The following is a 16,516-nucleotide window of genomic DNA, read 5'->3' on the forward strand; positions in this document are numbered from 1 at the left end:
AACAGACATTACAAGACAAATTCCCCTCCAGTAGGGGGACAAAATGGAAGAATTAGATAGTATACTCATGTTATGACATGCAACAGGGGGCTGCAATGACTATGTGGTTGCAGAGAGCATCTTTTACCTGCAAAACCTGGCCTCAAACCCTGGTGACAAAGTTTCCTCCTGTAACGCATTCAGTCCCACCTCCAGCTGTCACTGCGCATAATCTTCCACGACATTTTTAAAAATAGTTTCCACATGGACATGATGAAGCATCACATTATCATTAGAATCAATCATCAGGGTGCGTCCTGTTGGCTGAAGAGTGTAAGCCGCCCAAGCAGTTGCAATGTCACCAGTTTCGAGTGCAGCCAAGGACCTTTGTTGTCGTCTACATACTGTCTAATAACATAATCTGTCCACAAATACTTTAAAACAATGAGTTCAATTTGTATGTGCAGTGCAAAGAAAAACTTTATTGAAACAATTCATGTAAAACACAACTCTTAACTGGTACATTACCTAATTGCTTCATTTTCTCCTTATGGCAACTTTTTACAGCATATTTAAAACTCTTTCATAGAAAAAATATGTTTAACAACTTAATCTACAATTAACATAGCAAAGATATCAGTGGAAATGTTAAGGCACTTGATCACCAGAGAAGGCCACAAATAGAAACGTTTCACTTATTTGGTTCTTTAGTTAGCAGGACACAGAAAACATAAAATGATATGGCACTGAAGACTGAAATGAAGATGGCAGTAAGACAAACTAAAAATCATACTTCAACTTATCACTCTAAAGAACATTCAGACAGACAAAATGAAATTTGGTCCCACAAGTTCAAGAAGTGCTCCTTGAATTACACATAAGTGATCAGGGATTTGAGATGCATAAATTATAAACATTTAACTGTTGACATGAAGAGAAAAAACAGAAACCAAAATCCAGAATTCTGGCACTGGGATACAACTGTTAGCAGGAAAGTGAAACAATGAAAATCCGAGCAACCAGAAGATGGCAGTATAGATTATTAAAAAGGTCACACTGCACTTTTAAGCGGATCCTAACATGGAAAAACACCAAACTGAAGAGCCCGTTTCTAGAAACTGAAACTTTACACCCTTCTTTTGACAGCATTTCCTTTGACTTTGGTTTATTTGACACTTTCATACAGACTGAGAATGCAAGATGTGGGCATGAGGTGTCCCCCCATGGGGAATGATGGGGTGAATCAGAGCTAAAACTGTCCTATTGAAGAGAATAATAGACCTGTTTATCCACACTCTCTGTACAGTCACGAAAACTAGAAACAGACAAGCTAGAGGTTAAAATGTTTTGAGATGTGTTTGAATGCTTCTTGTTATTGAGGAGATGTGGTTTAGACATGTGACTTTAAGAGCTTGTTTATGCAAAAAGAAAAGAAAAGTCTCATGAGGTTATTTTTTAACAAAAAGACACAAAAATAGTCCTCCATAATTTCACTTTGCAACCAAAATAAATAAAGCCAGCATTGGAGAAGCATTTTCTTTGTCAGCCAGCATAAATTGTTATAAACAGGACATTAGCTGGCTATAAACAGTTTTTTCACAGAGCTTGATAAAGAAAGATAAATCCACCATCCAAATTTTCCTTCACCAGGATGGAAGATTGTGTTTATACAATGTTTGATCAAAGTGGAACTGTTGTTCCCCTGCTGGTGTCTGACTGACCACAAATGCACTGTCCAGCTTTGTGCATAACGTAGCTTTCATGAGAGGTTATTGTTGTTGGCATCTGTCACCTGCTCCAATAATTTTTCCCAAATAAAAAGGCACAAAAGTGACGACTTCTTGGCAAAGTCACATTATAACTGACAGTGATATGTCATTTTCCCAGAAAAGGCTTAAAGTTAGTGAGTCCTCTTATACTGACATGCTGCATCTCTCCTTCCATAAAGGTTTTGGTCTCATTTGGAATCTGAAATCATTTCTGTTTCAGCTTAAACATCTGGGTCTCACCACTCCCCACCTGAGACAGCTTCATTTAACATCAAATAAACCGAGGTCCGGTATTACTGTGTTTACTTTGAGTAGCATGGGTGGAGAAGCCTTGGCTTGGCTGGGAATAAAATCTGTTTCTCTTTTCTTAATCTTCCAGAACAAAATGTTAGGTCTCCTCGTCCCATAGGCAGAGCTGTTTTTGGGGAACGTAGTAGGTGAAATGGTAGCCCTTGCTGCAGCTCTTTATGCCACACTTGTAGGTGGAGCTTTTGCCCGTGGTGTCCCGGCTGCGGCAGTACTTCAGCAGACACGGGTACCACTCCAGACGCAGGCTGTATGTGCAGAGACATGGCTGCCACAAGTCCTTAGTAGAGTGACAGGCCTGAAAGCTGGGCACCTCTGTTGTTTGGGGCAAGACCTCAAATATGGACCCATCCACACCTATAACAAAGACAGAGGAGGAGCATTATTATCAGAGCATGTGGTATTAAAAACAAAAGCCAGATATCTACGGTTGTGTGAATCATTCTCTTTCTGATTTTGCTCAATTACATACTGTATTGAACTGGAGAGGGCAAACAAAGTGGCTAAAAAGAGGGGAGACTGTGCGGTAAAAGGGGAGCTTTGTTATGCAAAGGAGATGCTACTGTGATTGCCTCTGCTGATAATGGTGCAGGGTGCTCGCTGAACCATGACCATCAACATTGTTTCCTCTGTAACAGTGCTGTCAGGGGACAATAGTGCTGTCATATACATTCTCCTCGGCCCAGATAATTTGGACTTCATTACTATTAAGATACTGGGTCGCTTTGCAAATAGTTAATGGAAATAATGATATGTTGTTCAATTTAGGGTGAGGATTTTTTCAAAGATTTTTTCAAGGCAAAAATAGAACATTTCTACAGAATGTAAAGAGACAAGGAGGGAAGCAGATAGCTTTACTAGCGATAGAGCCTTATTAACAAAAACTAGAGGGAGTTATATCACTAAAATTAAGTGGAAAGAAGTGTTTGGCTGATAATAAACAGGGATGATAGATAGTGTTAGGGAGATAAAAAGCATGTCAGTACAGAGATATAGAGAATACAGAGACAATCAGGAGGGACGGGGGGGACAGACAGATGTTTTGCTCAAACCACCAACCAAACGTGAAATGCCAGTTTCAATGATAAACAAAGATAAGGTGACCACTGACCTTTGTCCAGCCAGTGTTTGACATCAGCTTCTCTGGTGTAGATGGCCTCGTGAGCCTCGCTGCACATGTTGTGGATGTGGGAGCTGAGTTGCCAGGCCCGACTCAGATTGACCGCAGCACTCATTGTCAGCTGCTCCAGTCCTCTCCGCTCCTCCGCCAAGCGAATGGCCTGAGGATTTTTCTGAGCAGACAGTACAATAATCAGTGTTCAGATCCTTTCAGTCATATAAATATTTCATTTTTCTTGAATGAAAAAAGTTCATTGTACAACACATGAACGCTGCGTTTCATACCTGCCTGAGACGAGCCATTGACTCACTGGGGATGATCTCATTGCGGTTGAGGCGAGAGATGAAACACAGGGCCTGGTACTGGTTCTGCCCTCTTTCCAGCTCGCCCAGGATCAGTGCTCGAAATATCTTCACATCCTGCAAGACACAATGGATGAGAGATGACTGCCTGAATGGATAAACAGACAATTCCCAGAGGACATTGAAGTGATGTGTTAGGGTTGGTTATAATAACTTACTGTTTATATGTGCAGGCGTATTCAGATTAGAACAAATATTCTTTCCATTTTGGTACTTAATGTAGCACTTTTCCAGACACTCAAAGTAATTCAATATGTGAAAGTTCAAAGATGTTCAAACAACTGTCTGCTAAAAGTAAGGAGGGGTTTATGTTCACTACACCCGTAAAGCCTCATCTGACAGTGTGTTGATACTTTTTAATATCTGTAGGCCTGTGAAATGTTCCTCCAGTCGTGCTCTGGTTACTTGTACTGTCAAATTAAGGCTTTGGGCCTGCTTCTTGATAGACTTATCAGAGTTCCTCACATGCCGTATAAGTAAAAAACATTTTACCACACTGTTTTGTGGAACTGTAGAAGTAGAAAAATGGTGATAGCTGAGAATTCACAAAAAAAAAACTTGTTGCTGTTGGCAAGTGTGTGAGAAATCTGGCGTCAAACCCAAGGCCATAAAGAGTTCTGTGAGAGGGCATGCAAAGCATGATGGGAAGCTCCAGCAGTGGGGAGAGGAGACCAGCAGACCTGTCTTCCTATTCATCCGACACCCCCCCCCCACCCCGCCCCCCTTCTCTTGGCTTCAGCTTCAAGACAGACACACACAGTCCCAAACACCCCTCCTCCGCTTTTCACACAACCGTCTGAAGCAAACAGGCTACAGAGGAGAAGCAGTTTCAGGGCTTGTACTCCCGGAGCAGAAGGGATTCTGGGACAGATAAACAGCCCAGAGATAACCCCATTGAGTTCTTCTTAAGCTCTTTGGTCCTACTTCCTTTATGCAAAACTGTACATGTTGGCAAGAAAGAAATACAACCTGCCTCAGAAGTGTTTACACTCTGTAGGTCTTCATAGACCACTTTGCATGATCACTGGTTCCTCATTTTGAGAGCCACTTTTGTCTCTGAAATGAGTCTCTGGCAGGCGTACAATACAAGCATGGGTATTACACAAGACAATCATGCGATACTATTTGACCTTTGGAAAGCAAATCACTGAGCAAATATTGATTCATGGGCTTTATGTGATATTAACCTCAGATTTTACCCCCTCACACATCTCTGTGTGCTGCTTGGTGTTGTATGAAAATATGGACTCAAAGGGACCATAGAATAACAGGCATTTGAAACTAAAGACCTCAGATGTTCCCACACTGTGATAATAACCCGGCACTTTAGTTTTTAACAAAAAGAACAAAGTCTGAATGATTAAAGAGTCTGTCAAGAGCGGAGGAGGCATGGGTATATCATAGTGAACATAGTGAGATGTGAAGAGCAGGGAGTACAACGCCGACAGACAGACGGGCAAGAGTGCCATTTCCCCTCAAGTGTAGGGAGACACAGAGGCCACGACTTTAAGACCTCCCATATTGCAGACACATGGCGCTACGCTGGGACACTGTGTGCGTACGTGTGTGTAGGGAAAGCAAAAGAAGGGGGAAGGCATTCGTGTCAGCCACATGGATTTGCCCCAGGGCTCTCTGGGTAATTACAGAGAAGCAGAGTAGCTCCACCAACTCTGCTTCTTTGGAACTTATTCAACGCTTAAGTGTAGACGCTGAGATCTCCTCCTCCTCTGGTGTCATTATGTGTCCAGATTAATGATTGTCTACTCCTGCTGCCTTGCGTTTTGATTCAGGCCAAAAGGGCAAGAGGAGGGCACCAGTGCTTACTGTGGCAACAACACTTTTTGATGTAACTTTGTGTCACAATAGAAAATATTAAAAGAATAATTTGACAAATCCAGAAATATGCTTTCTTCCAGATAGTTAGATGAGAAGATTGATACCCCTGCTATGTCTGGAAACAGCTAAATTGCCTTTGTCTGAGGTAACAAAAAAACAACAACTAGCACTTCCTGGAGTGCCCCATAAAACCATATCTTGCCATTTTTATGCTTCCTTTTTCCCCCTTGATTAAGAAAACGATATATAACGTGTCAATTGTTGAGTTTTACATATGCTGGTAGGCGGATTTTGTTATCTTTGGACAGAGTCCGGCTAGCTGTTTCCCCAATTATATACTTCATGTTAAACTAACCGACTGCTGGCTGTAAATACTGAAAATATTTCTGTCTGCAACTGATGGGTCTCCATCCTGCAGTTAATGGAAATTAAGGTTAATAGAGGCCTTTAAACAGTAATAACGAGTGTTGATATCTTAGCGGTTTAGGTGTTGCTGAGATAATAATCAGCACAGCTTCTAAAAGCAAATAGAGTAATAACAATGACATCATCTCCACTGTAAATAGCCAGACAGAAGCTCTTGGATTCAACTATTTGTTTGGACAGGACTAGACTCACTTCTGCCTCCCTGAAAGCAGCACTGGCACAAGCACACTGAATCATTTGTGCAGACATACTCATAAGTATGATAAAAGTAGCAAAAGAGTGAAATGTGCATTGGTTTGATTAAAGGAAGTTTAACACCTGTAGTTGTGATGAAAGGCTATATCCAAACACCAGGAGAGAGTGAGTACTGAACTGACTGATCAAACAACAGTTATCTCTTTTAAATCTGCCTAGTGGGTTGGTGGTGTTTTTTTTTTTTTTTTTTTTTTTTTTTTAAGTCAGAGCATTATGCAAACTGTGGATGTATGAGGAAATATGATAGAAGCAGGTGCCAAGTTTGTGTGGGTTTGCAGTGGGGGTACATTACTGTTTCCTCTGTGTAATGGGTATCTATAAAAAATTATGTTGAATGCTTCTCAAATACCCCACATTACTAAATAGTAGACACAGTTAAGGCTGGGTAATACTGTACATCTGAGAGGGAAAATAACACATTAAAATTTAGAACATCTTGGCCAAGTGAGCCTGCTGCAGCTTGAAAATGAAGAGCAAGGCCATTTGAGTTCCCAGCTACTCCTTAAAGAAGTGAAGCCTATACCAGGAACATGAGTCACCCTCTAAATGTGCATTTCCACAAACATACATGAAATTAAAGGTTTGCAGACCAACATTTAGAGAAAATCACCAGGCACGGACATTAAGAATTAAAAGAATGACATTTCCCAGTCTTGAAAAAGACTGGTAATAATATAATCAAAGGACAGGGTAGCCTTGAGTTTTTCCCCACCAGAGCAGTGTAAATGTCAGCACAGCTATAAATAATCAACACAAGTACAGATTCCTCAGCATTGCTCCCTGACACCCGGGACTTAGTCCATTTGCGGACAAACTACCACTGGCCAACAGCCAAACACAAGTCTGTATTCATGCAACCTGACTAGTGGGTCATACTAAGACCTGTTAAACAGGCGAGAGGTGGGGGTGTGTTTCATTGGTGGTTACCTTTGGTGGGCCAGATTATTTAAGAGTTGCACAAAAGCCTATTCAGACACTTAAAGGGTGCCATTTACAGTGAACAGTCTCCGTCACTGTAGTAATAACCCAGCTAGCCAAATACGCTCTTTTCACAGAGTATATACTCGGTTTACTAGCTGTGAAAATGAGAGCTGTATCAAGGCCTATACTAAAATAAAAAATACTGTTATTTTCTATGAAGGTTCTGTAGCTAGGAGCAGTTTAAATGCTCCAGTTGAAATGACTACTGCCAGACATTTACATCTCACTTTTGATGCTATTCTAACTGTGCCAACTCACACTTGCATGCATGGATGGACATTCAAACACACACAAATGCACGCACATACACACACAAACACAAACAGTGGGGCAGTAGCTATCCCCTGTGCAGGAGGTTCTTCCGGTTTTCCAATCCCCTCTAAGACCCTGTCTGTTGATAAGGCTGATGGCTGGCTGGGGAGGACTGCTGGTCAGCCACGCTCGGATGAGTCATTTGGGATCATTGTGCGACTATGTGGTTATTTGACTGGGTCTGAAATTTTTTTTTTTTTTTAAATCAAGTGTTCAGTGCTGAAACCAAAAAGTACCTGAAATATTACACAACTAGAAATATTTCTCTTTTAGGGGGCCGAGTTGGCATAGTAACGCTAGTCTACAAGTGAAATATAAAAGCCCACAGCTTCGGGATCACAAAGCCTATTTGGCTTCTATTTGTAGAAACATAAGTGATGAAATGTTGTTTTTACTTTTAAGACTCCCAACCTACCTAAATGGCTCTGATTCTCCTTTAAAAACAACATAAGGATTTACTATGTTTGGTGATGGGGAAGATATTTGCGTTGGTGCACGAGGGCAGCCCAGTCAAAAAGCACAGGTGTAGAGCAGGGATTAAAGATCATGTTGGGAGACAGAGGGAGAGAGGGTGAGACAGACTCACACAGACAAAAGGAGCGGGAGAAAAGCCGCTGCGTTAAGAAATGCTTGAGTTGAAGCTAATTACAGAGGCTCCAAAGGCAGGAATGCAGAGTCACATTTGGGGCTGGTCACACCTGGCTGTCCAAAGAGTGAACCAATTAGTAAACACTGGCAGTGAATGGACAATAAAAACACTGGAGGCCACGGAAAGAAAGGTGTTCATCTTGGCTATTCTCTTGAATACAATGGAGGGTAACTTACTTTTCAAACTGCTGGAGTGTTAATATTTAAATGTTGCACATGAATTCAGAAATACAAGGCAAAGGCAAGGCAAATTTATTTATTTAGCACCTTATCCTGCACAGAGCAACCCAAAGTGCTCCAAATACAACCATAAATACTCCAACAACAGCCTCTAAGTTAATCTGTAAAAGCCTCAAAACCTGTGCAAAATATGCACAGGGCCACAACGAGGGAACTATTCATTCACACACAATCTGGATACAATTATCCAGACACCCAAAACTGTTTATGGAGACTTCGCATTCAGGAAATGAGAGGGAGACAAACAGTGAGTGCTAACAGGGAAGGAAATGAGGCAGATAGATAAGGCATAAACAATAGAGATGGCTACAGTCCTATTCAGCCTCTAACTGTTGTCCCACAGCTTTCATATCCTGTTGCAATGGACACACAAACAGCTATCTTATGGCTAGGGATTCAAAAATAATAGCATGATTTAAACTAAAAATATCATGATTATTTGTTTGTAAATGCAGGTATTTGAATAAGGTTTGTTGTTAAAGTTGTCTTTAACAAAGCCTAGTGGGTAAATAATCAAAATTTCAGGCTACCAAAATTCAACTAATTTAAACTGTCATTAAAAAAACATGTTTGAATGTGATCAGTGTCAGTTTTGAGAGATCTGTTAAGTTTCTACTCTACTGAGGTTTTATTTTATCAATCTATTTGGAAAATGTTACTTGCAAATGTTCTTTTTACAGAGAAACCCAGCAGCTTAATTCTACTGTTTTTACAACAGTGAAGGTTATTTTCATGACTTTTTTTTTGAACCTTTCTTTGCTCTTTTTCAGAACTTCTACAGAAATTCTTTTTTCGAACTAGAAAAGTGACAAAAAGAGCAGTTTATTTGACAAGAAAAAGAGTGATATACAGGTATGGCTATTTAGCACTAGAACTGACTGAAATGTCACAAAAGTAGCACAATAAAGTCTAACACATCAAATAAATTCATTTGAAACTAGCCAGGGTGAGCTAGCCAAAAGGCAGACACATCCATGAATTTGACAAAAGGACATTTAATGACACTGTGTGGAGGACAGAACAGAACTTTTGGCAGAGTAAACCCTTTCGTTAGCTTTTTTGTTGCCAACTGCAATCTTAAAACCTCTGAGGTAGACACGAATGATCACAACTATGCACACTGCAAGCCACAATGACAGCCTCCTAGTCCATCAAAGGTTGTTACTGCATACTGCAGCGCCATGCTGTCCACTGTCCTTGCCCATCGGACAAAAATCTAATAATGTGGATGATAACTGTCTTGCTCAGCTCGGGCTGTTCTCGCTGTGTGCCTATGAGAGACTGTGGGAATGGGAGGCTTTTTACTTTATCAGAAGCATTACAGATGAACATCTGGCCTGCTGGTAGGAGGAGGATAAAGGATAAAGACATCAACAGGGGCCGAGGGGCCATGAGAGGCCAAAAGAGGCCCATGTGGGCCTTGAAGGGCCACAACAAGGCCATAGAAGAAGCTATTTTCCTGAGACTCGGAGTCAGCAGTGAACAAAGGGTAGTTAGGAGAAAGACCTACATGTGTGAGTTCATCTCTGAAAAGGGCTTGCACACATTGCAATGAAAGATGCAAGAAGAGAAGAAACAGAGGGGACATAATATGAAAACCTATATATAAATATATACATATAAAACAAAATCCCAAAATTCATCCCAGAATGACCTCACAGGATCTTGCTGTAGTCAAATTCTAAGTAACATGTCTGGAGTAATCTCAAAACAGAGATTACTTTCTAGACAAGAGTATCTGCAACTCCTGTGAATCACACATCTGTTTTTATTATGCTGTTATGTGGAGTTTATCTCTCCCACATGAAGAGGAGCCACATCATGAAGATGGAAATGGAGTAGGCGTAGAGGTCTTCTAAGGTACTGCTCAGCGTAAGCAAAGCTAAAATATCTGAGCATTTATTGGGGTTGAGGATGCTTATTCATGGAAAGCTTATGTCAATTTGGAGTTGTGTTTCATTTTCACTGAGTCTGGTCACATTTTGTGGATGGATGACCTCACTGACTCACAGATGACTCATTGTGACCTTTCACAACAGAAGAGGGTGAGACTCATGTGCCCCTATAATATGTCCTTCAACTGTGTCTGAAACAACAACATTTAATAGAACAGGTGACACGTACTTGTAAAAAAGTCTTTACAAGTTTGTGCAAGTGACAAAGCGGGATGGTGTTTCAGGGTTGAGTGAGAGGCAAGGTGTGGCAGCCAAAAGAGAGAAAAAAAAGTGACACATAAAAAGCGATGACTGTACTGCACTGACTTGCAAATGATGTAGAGTTCCTGAAATCAAGGAAAAACAACCCACAGTTGCTTCTCTTGGCAAACACTGATGTTTCCCACAAACAAAAAAGTACTGTGGATTGCCAGAAAGCCCCCCCCCCACACACACACACACACAAGTGTTAATACAGGCCAAATCCATTTAAACAATTTTAATGAGAGATACAGTATGTGAAAGCTAAGAGATACCCGAGAATGGACATCTGCCAAAATGGGTCACAGATACTGTACAGTATCCCAAAGGGAGGGCACGCAGAAAGGCAAAACCTGCCTCACAACCCCCAACTTTCATTTTGCTTTTTACATAGTACATGAGGGTGTGTGAAGAATCTTCAGTTCATTCTTACAGCAAGCTTGCTGTTGGGCGTATCCATGAAGCCTCTGTGCTTTGAAGACAACCAGGATGTAAACAGGACTAACCTGAGGGCAAAACAGCTCCTGGCTGGAACAAAATCTAGTTTATATGGCTGAAATGAAATAAGAATTAACAAAACAACTAACATGCTCATTCACACTGTGGTGCCATTGTTTGCAAAAATCCAGATCCATTTAACATGATAGTGTGAGATTGAGCGTCAAGTGGCTTCCAACATCTGTTGCTCCCTTGACCCATCGGCACAGCATGGAGTCCCTCATTCCATGTCAACGCTGATATGGATACATTAACAAATGCTTTTTTTTCTCTGTTCTGGGTATTTTCCAGAATATTTCTCTCCAAAGAGGATACATTTGAAAATGACTGGTCTTATGTGGTATTGTGGAGGCGATAATGGAGCTTTTTGATTGTCATGTGATCACTTATAAAGCTGCTGGCTTAAGTGGCTTATGTATCTCCAAAGACGTTTAAGCACTTTACCATTACGTTGGCATTTCAGTGAGGTCAAATGATTAAACTGCATTAGATGGTATTGGTACATTTTTCTTTAAAAATGTATATCTCTTTGCAGATTTGTTTATGTAGATCATTTTATCCCACAAATTAAAATTTCCTCAAGTGTTAACTCAGCCGAGTTGCTCACATTCCAACATTGATCAAACCCACAAGTTGCACATGAAAAGACATACAGACTGATTAGCTCTTCTGACAAAGTTCTTACATCTGGAAAGACCTTAAACAGCCTTTCAGATATGTGAGACATTTCCTTTGGATTAATTTCCAAGACATGGTTTATGTTCAGCTCAAGGTCTTAGACTGTGTTAGACTATTAATTTTTACAGAGCTTGCTGAAGGAAAAAAAAGGTCTGCACAACGGCACATCTGTGTTCAGATTCGACTCATGTTGCAAAACTGTACACCGACATTGAGCATGTCATCAGGATATTATTTGACAGATTGCTGCAATTTGACATAATTTAGAATAGGCTCGGTTGTAAATAATTTGACAATACTTTGACACCTGACTTGGATGAAATTGTGAAATCACTTGAATGATGTCCCTCTTCTATAGTGTAAAAAATCTGGATTCAAGTTCTGAGCAAATTACGAAACCTATAAACACTACTACAGACAAAAAATACGAGATGATTAACTCTCTCCCATGATGCCTATATTTCATAAAGAAGATAATATCACAATCCTCCAGAGGTTTCAATTCAATAGAAAATGTCATACATGTTGAGGTTTACTCAACATGACACGGTTGTATCATGAGCAAGCTAAACCACATCACCTTTTCCATATGTCTACATGCCTAAAGAGCACATGTAACCCTCCTGAAATCACAGTGATTCACTGCTTGGATAATGTCGACTAAGCTTTCCTCTCCCATCCAGCGGGATACTCTGCCAGTGTCTAATGGCTATAACATTTAGCATCACATTTTTGCCACATATTCAGGAAGCAGCTGAAAGAAAGAAAGCAGGACGGCTGCTCTGTTGGTCATTCATAAAGAGTTCTTTTTGAAATGGTCCTAGTCTTTGTAAAGATCTGATGTTTTTTCTCAATCTTCCATGAATCAAACATACTATAAAATCTGATAGAAGTAAATCGCAAGAGTAAAGTAACAAGCGTAAATGCTTCAAAAGAGAACTTAAACTTGCATAGTTCAAATCCACCTTTGGCTGTATAGGTCATTGTAACTCTCTTGTGCTCAATATCACTGCATGTGGATCTTCTTCCCACATGCGTTCATCTGGACTGTATATTCATGGCAGCTGGAAGTGACAGCTCATCCAACTTTCCATAAATCTTGGAGATACTGCAACAAGAGCTGAATAAAAACCACATGGAGGAGAGAGAGAGCAGGAAGAAGAGAGCAAGAGACAGAAGAGTGGGACTGAGGGAGAAAGAGAAACAGAAAGAGGGGGGATGTGGAGGCCGACCTACAACTGGAACAGATAAATCAGGCAGCGGAAAAGTAAAGTGATCTAAGAGGTTCTGCTGGCTTTATACAAATAAACAAAACCATATGTGCATATGTAAGTGTGTGTGCATGCATGAAAGGATGTAACAAGACGGGGCGCCTGCACAACCAAGCGATGGCTTCCCTGCTCAGAGATCAGTGTATGTCTCTTTATATTGGTGTGTCACCAATGATTGGGGGTGACGGCCTCTTCTCTTTCAACTCTAAATTAGCTGTTTTGGTTAGTGAACCAGACGTGCAGATCAAAAAGGTCAGACATGCCCACTTAATCCTGGTAAATCTCCCCCTTCACATCTCGCCAGCCTGTCAGCTTCTGTGTGACAGCAACCATCACAGACACATGCCTTTGCTCTGTGCGCCTCTGTGAGTCCCTCCCTTACGCTCAGCAGTTGTAGTTTTCCTTCCAGGACTGACATTTATGTGTCTCTGAGTAGTCATTGTCAAAAGTAAAACAGTGTCATCTTTCCAAAAAAATCATGAATGTAATACTGGTCGGGGAGGGACACTTGATATGCTCGTCTACTTTTAGAAGAATGCTAAATATGGCCGCTGATGATGAGCTCTGGGCTGGACCCCCATGAGCAGCAGGGGTTTTAAGGCTGTTGGGGTCTGTGGGCATCACCATCTAAGTTACAGCAGCTGCCTTGACCTCTGTGAGACTCCCGCCGAGATGGAAAAAGATGAATGAAACTCTAAGTTTGACTTGGGTTTATGTGTGAGTTATAGTATTTGCTCCAGGGGGTTTGGGCGTTTTAGGATGTTTTCCTTTAAGCTCCAGATTTGTGATGCTCCATCCTTGCCTAGGGGTAATCATTTAGCTTGAAGAAAAGAGGCCATTGTGATTCCCAGATTTCAGCCCTGATGGGCTCTAGATTTAAAGATAGATAATACCAACAGTAAATTTGGTCAAAAAGGTATCAAGGCAACATTCACCCCCAACTATCACAGCTTGTTTGTGGGCTACTGACCTCACCACTAAGTAAATGACCTGGATTTGTTAAAGCAGGGGTTTCTGGTCATGTGAAATAGGCTATTGACAAAACATTGTTTGATCAGTTTTTGTCCTGGGGCCCCAAATAGCTAAAATAGGTCAAATATAGTCTAAATCAAATAAGGTTCTCCCAAAGTGAAGGTTGGAGCTCACCAGTAGTTCCTGAGAGGTATCTAGGAGGTCCCAAAGTAAAACAAGAAATAGTGTAAGTATGGATTTGAGTAATTTGAAGATCATAAAGAATGGCTATTCACATTAAATTAACTGTCTATGTTTACCTCCCTAGTATGAATTCTGTATACAGTTATTTAATACAATAACACACTTTTCATTGTTTTACTTGGGGACCTCCTAGGGACCCCTCAGGGACCAGTGGTTGGCCCTAGCCATCACTTTGTACATTTTATGAATATACAGTAATTTTAGACTTTACTAACCACATCTACCTACTCTCATACCACCAGAGTGTCAGACTGAGAGAGGAGAACCTCCTATGAAGGCACAACAACCTTTAGTTTAAGCGGTAAACAGCACCGCCTCTCACCTGTTTGAAGTCCGCCACAAAAGTAATGAGTGTCCCATCTCCCTGCTTGAATTCGAGTGATATCGAGTCTCTTTCATTGTCCGCCTCCAACACCTCCTCAGTCACCAATCCGTCAGAGAGCCGGACCCGGACCCGTAGCTCCGAACCGAGTCCCAGAGCGACTAGCAGCACCAGGGCGCAGAGACGGCTCAGTATCCGACCTGAAGCCGCACTGATGCAACTCGCAACCATCCCCAAACACGCAAAACTGAACCCGACAGAGGAAAAAATCGAAGCGAAATCCAAAAGTCTGCGTTCATATCCCCTAACTCTTCTCTTTGATTTTCCGGAAAGTCTTTTCCTTCATACTCAAGGTATAGCTTACAGGTCGCTGTTCCATATGGTCCCTTGTGTGCCAGCACTTTCCAGAATTACAAACACGGTCATGGAAATTAGACTACACCGAAACGGCAATCCCCCTTAGTAAAAAATCACTGTTTTTCACTTCTGGGAGCCGAGTTCACTTCCATTGAAAGTCTCTCTCTCCAGCGTTGTTGATAAGATTATGCGCTGTTCAGTTTCTCCTGCACTATAGCCAATAGTCCGATGATCGCACGTTGCTTTTCATTCTGCTTTCTGTTGATATTACCGTCTTTCTCTCTCTCTCTCCCTCTCTCTCTCTCCTTCTGCAATTCATGCAGTCCCGTCACTTCCTATCCGTCGGCGTCCCACTGCTCGCCTGGCCTCCAAACTTTCTGTTGTGTGTGTGTGAGTGAGTGCAGTGATGGTAGTAAACTCTTAAAGACACATCACCCTCTGAAAACTCTGCTGCCCATCCCCCTAAAGGCCTCATGTGATCCTCCCTCTACTCCAGCAAGTAGGCTGAACTAATAATATCCCCTGCAATTATAACAAAGGTGTTATTAGGATTTGTAAATCATAGCTTTGTGGATGTTGTTCGTGTCATGTAGGGATAAATAAAAGGCTGGGCAAACTATAATCTGCAACTGCTGGTGGTGAAAAAGCAAAACAACATCCAATGGTTAAAAAAACAATAGCATCTTTGGAAAACATTTATTAAATGTATTTATCTCATAGTAGATATTTTGCTAAGTTCACAACACTTGTTGTTGTTGGACAACATGCTATATATGAAGGTAACTTTAGATAATACATCGTCTTGGCATATTAAACATTTATTTTGGCTTATTTGCATCACAAATGTGTGAAATTCACTATTATTTCAAAAATAATCACTACAATCTACCACCAACAGCCCAATAAAGAGGTATAGGCTGTTCTCTTAGTCTACATATTTTTTGTAACCTCTTTGTAACCTTTATCATAAGAAAAAAAGTTGCATAAAATGAAGATAAGGCATCATTTTTATTCGCGACTTCACTCCTCTATTTTTCAGTTGTTTATCTAATGCTATGCCATCTCTCTTTCTTTTTTTTTTAATTTGTGAGTTCAGCTGCAACACCAACCCTTCTGAAATAAATCCATCAGGTAATTATTACCTTTGATGACAACATATGGTTGATTGAAAGGTTGAAAGGTTGAAAGGTTCTAACTGAAGGAAAAAAATGCAGTTGCTCCTTTATTCTCCTAGCATATGTTATTTAATTTTATGATGTCCTCAAGGGAAAGCATGACGAACCTGAGGTGAGAGCTGCCAAACAGAGAAAAAACTGCCTATCTGAAGGAGAATCTCAGAACCACATTAAATGGTAGATTACCATTGTGTACGTGTTGCAAAAAGGAGGGTGACATCTCTGCACTAAACCACCTGAACAGTTATCTCTTATCGCCTGACGCACGGCATTCTGGGTGGGCCGGGCCCCAGGCTGGTGACCCCAAATGTGGCAGCACTTGAGTACTGCTGAGACCAAGAGGTCGTCGCTCCAGTGAAGGGGAAAGCAAACAGAGAGGCTATAAAGCAGAGCAAACATTGTTAGCTGGGCCTGGCAAACCAAACTGGGCCCTGTGTAGACCCTGATAGACTGGAGGAGAGGAGGTCAGGCAAACACACCCCTTTGTGATGAAGTTTAGTTGTCAAGTATTGTCAGGCTACATCTCAGTTAGACATTTAAATAGCTGCAAACTACTTTTCCAGCTCCAAAT

The 16,516-nt window shown here is 41.1% G+C and overlaps 1 protein-coding gene across 1 annotated transcript; it reads right to left on the reverse strand.

The window, feature by feature from the left end:
* Window positions 1-441: 441 nt before the first annotated feature.
* oafa (OAF homolog a (Drosophila)) lies at window positions 442-15,168 on the reverse strand. The gene is made up of 4 exons (XM_042415463.1): window positions 14,414-15,168; window positions 3,459-3,593; window positions 3,166-3,346; window positions 442-2,411 (listed from the first exon to the last, which is right to left on the reverse strand). Exons 1-4 carry the CDS (start codon window positions 14,642-14,644, stop codon window positions 2,137-2,139), a joined length of 822 nt encoding a protein of 273 aa, XP_042271397.1. The 5' UTR covers window positions 14,645-15,168; the 3' UTR covers window positions 442-2,136.
* Between the last annotated feature and the right edge of the window lie 1,348 nt (window positions 15,169-16,516).

This window comes from Thunnus maccoyii, chromosome 6 (genome assembly GCF_910596095.1).
Source record: "Thunnus maccoyii chromosome 6, fThuMac1.1, whole genome shotgun sequence".
Classification (NCBI taxonomy): domain Eukaryota; kingdom Metazoa; phylum Chordata; class Actinopteri; order Scombriformes; family Scombridae; genus Thunnus; species Thunnus maccoyii.

Bases quoted from the DNA above. Each gene is read 5' to 3' on its own strand.
- oafa (XM_042415463.1), bottom strand. From the start codon at position 14,644: ATGGTTGCGAGTTGCATCAGTGCGGCTTCAGGTCGGATACTGAGCCGT. The intron at 3,347-3,458 runs GTATGAAACGCA...CTGTCTGCTCAG, and splicing joins CAATGGCTCGTCTCAGGCAG to AAAAATCCTCAGGCCATTCG. The intron at 2,412-3,165 runs GTCAGTGGTCAC...TCTTTGTTATAG, and splicing joins CAAACACTGGCTGGACAAAG to GTGTGGATGGGTCCATATTT.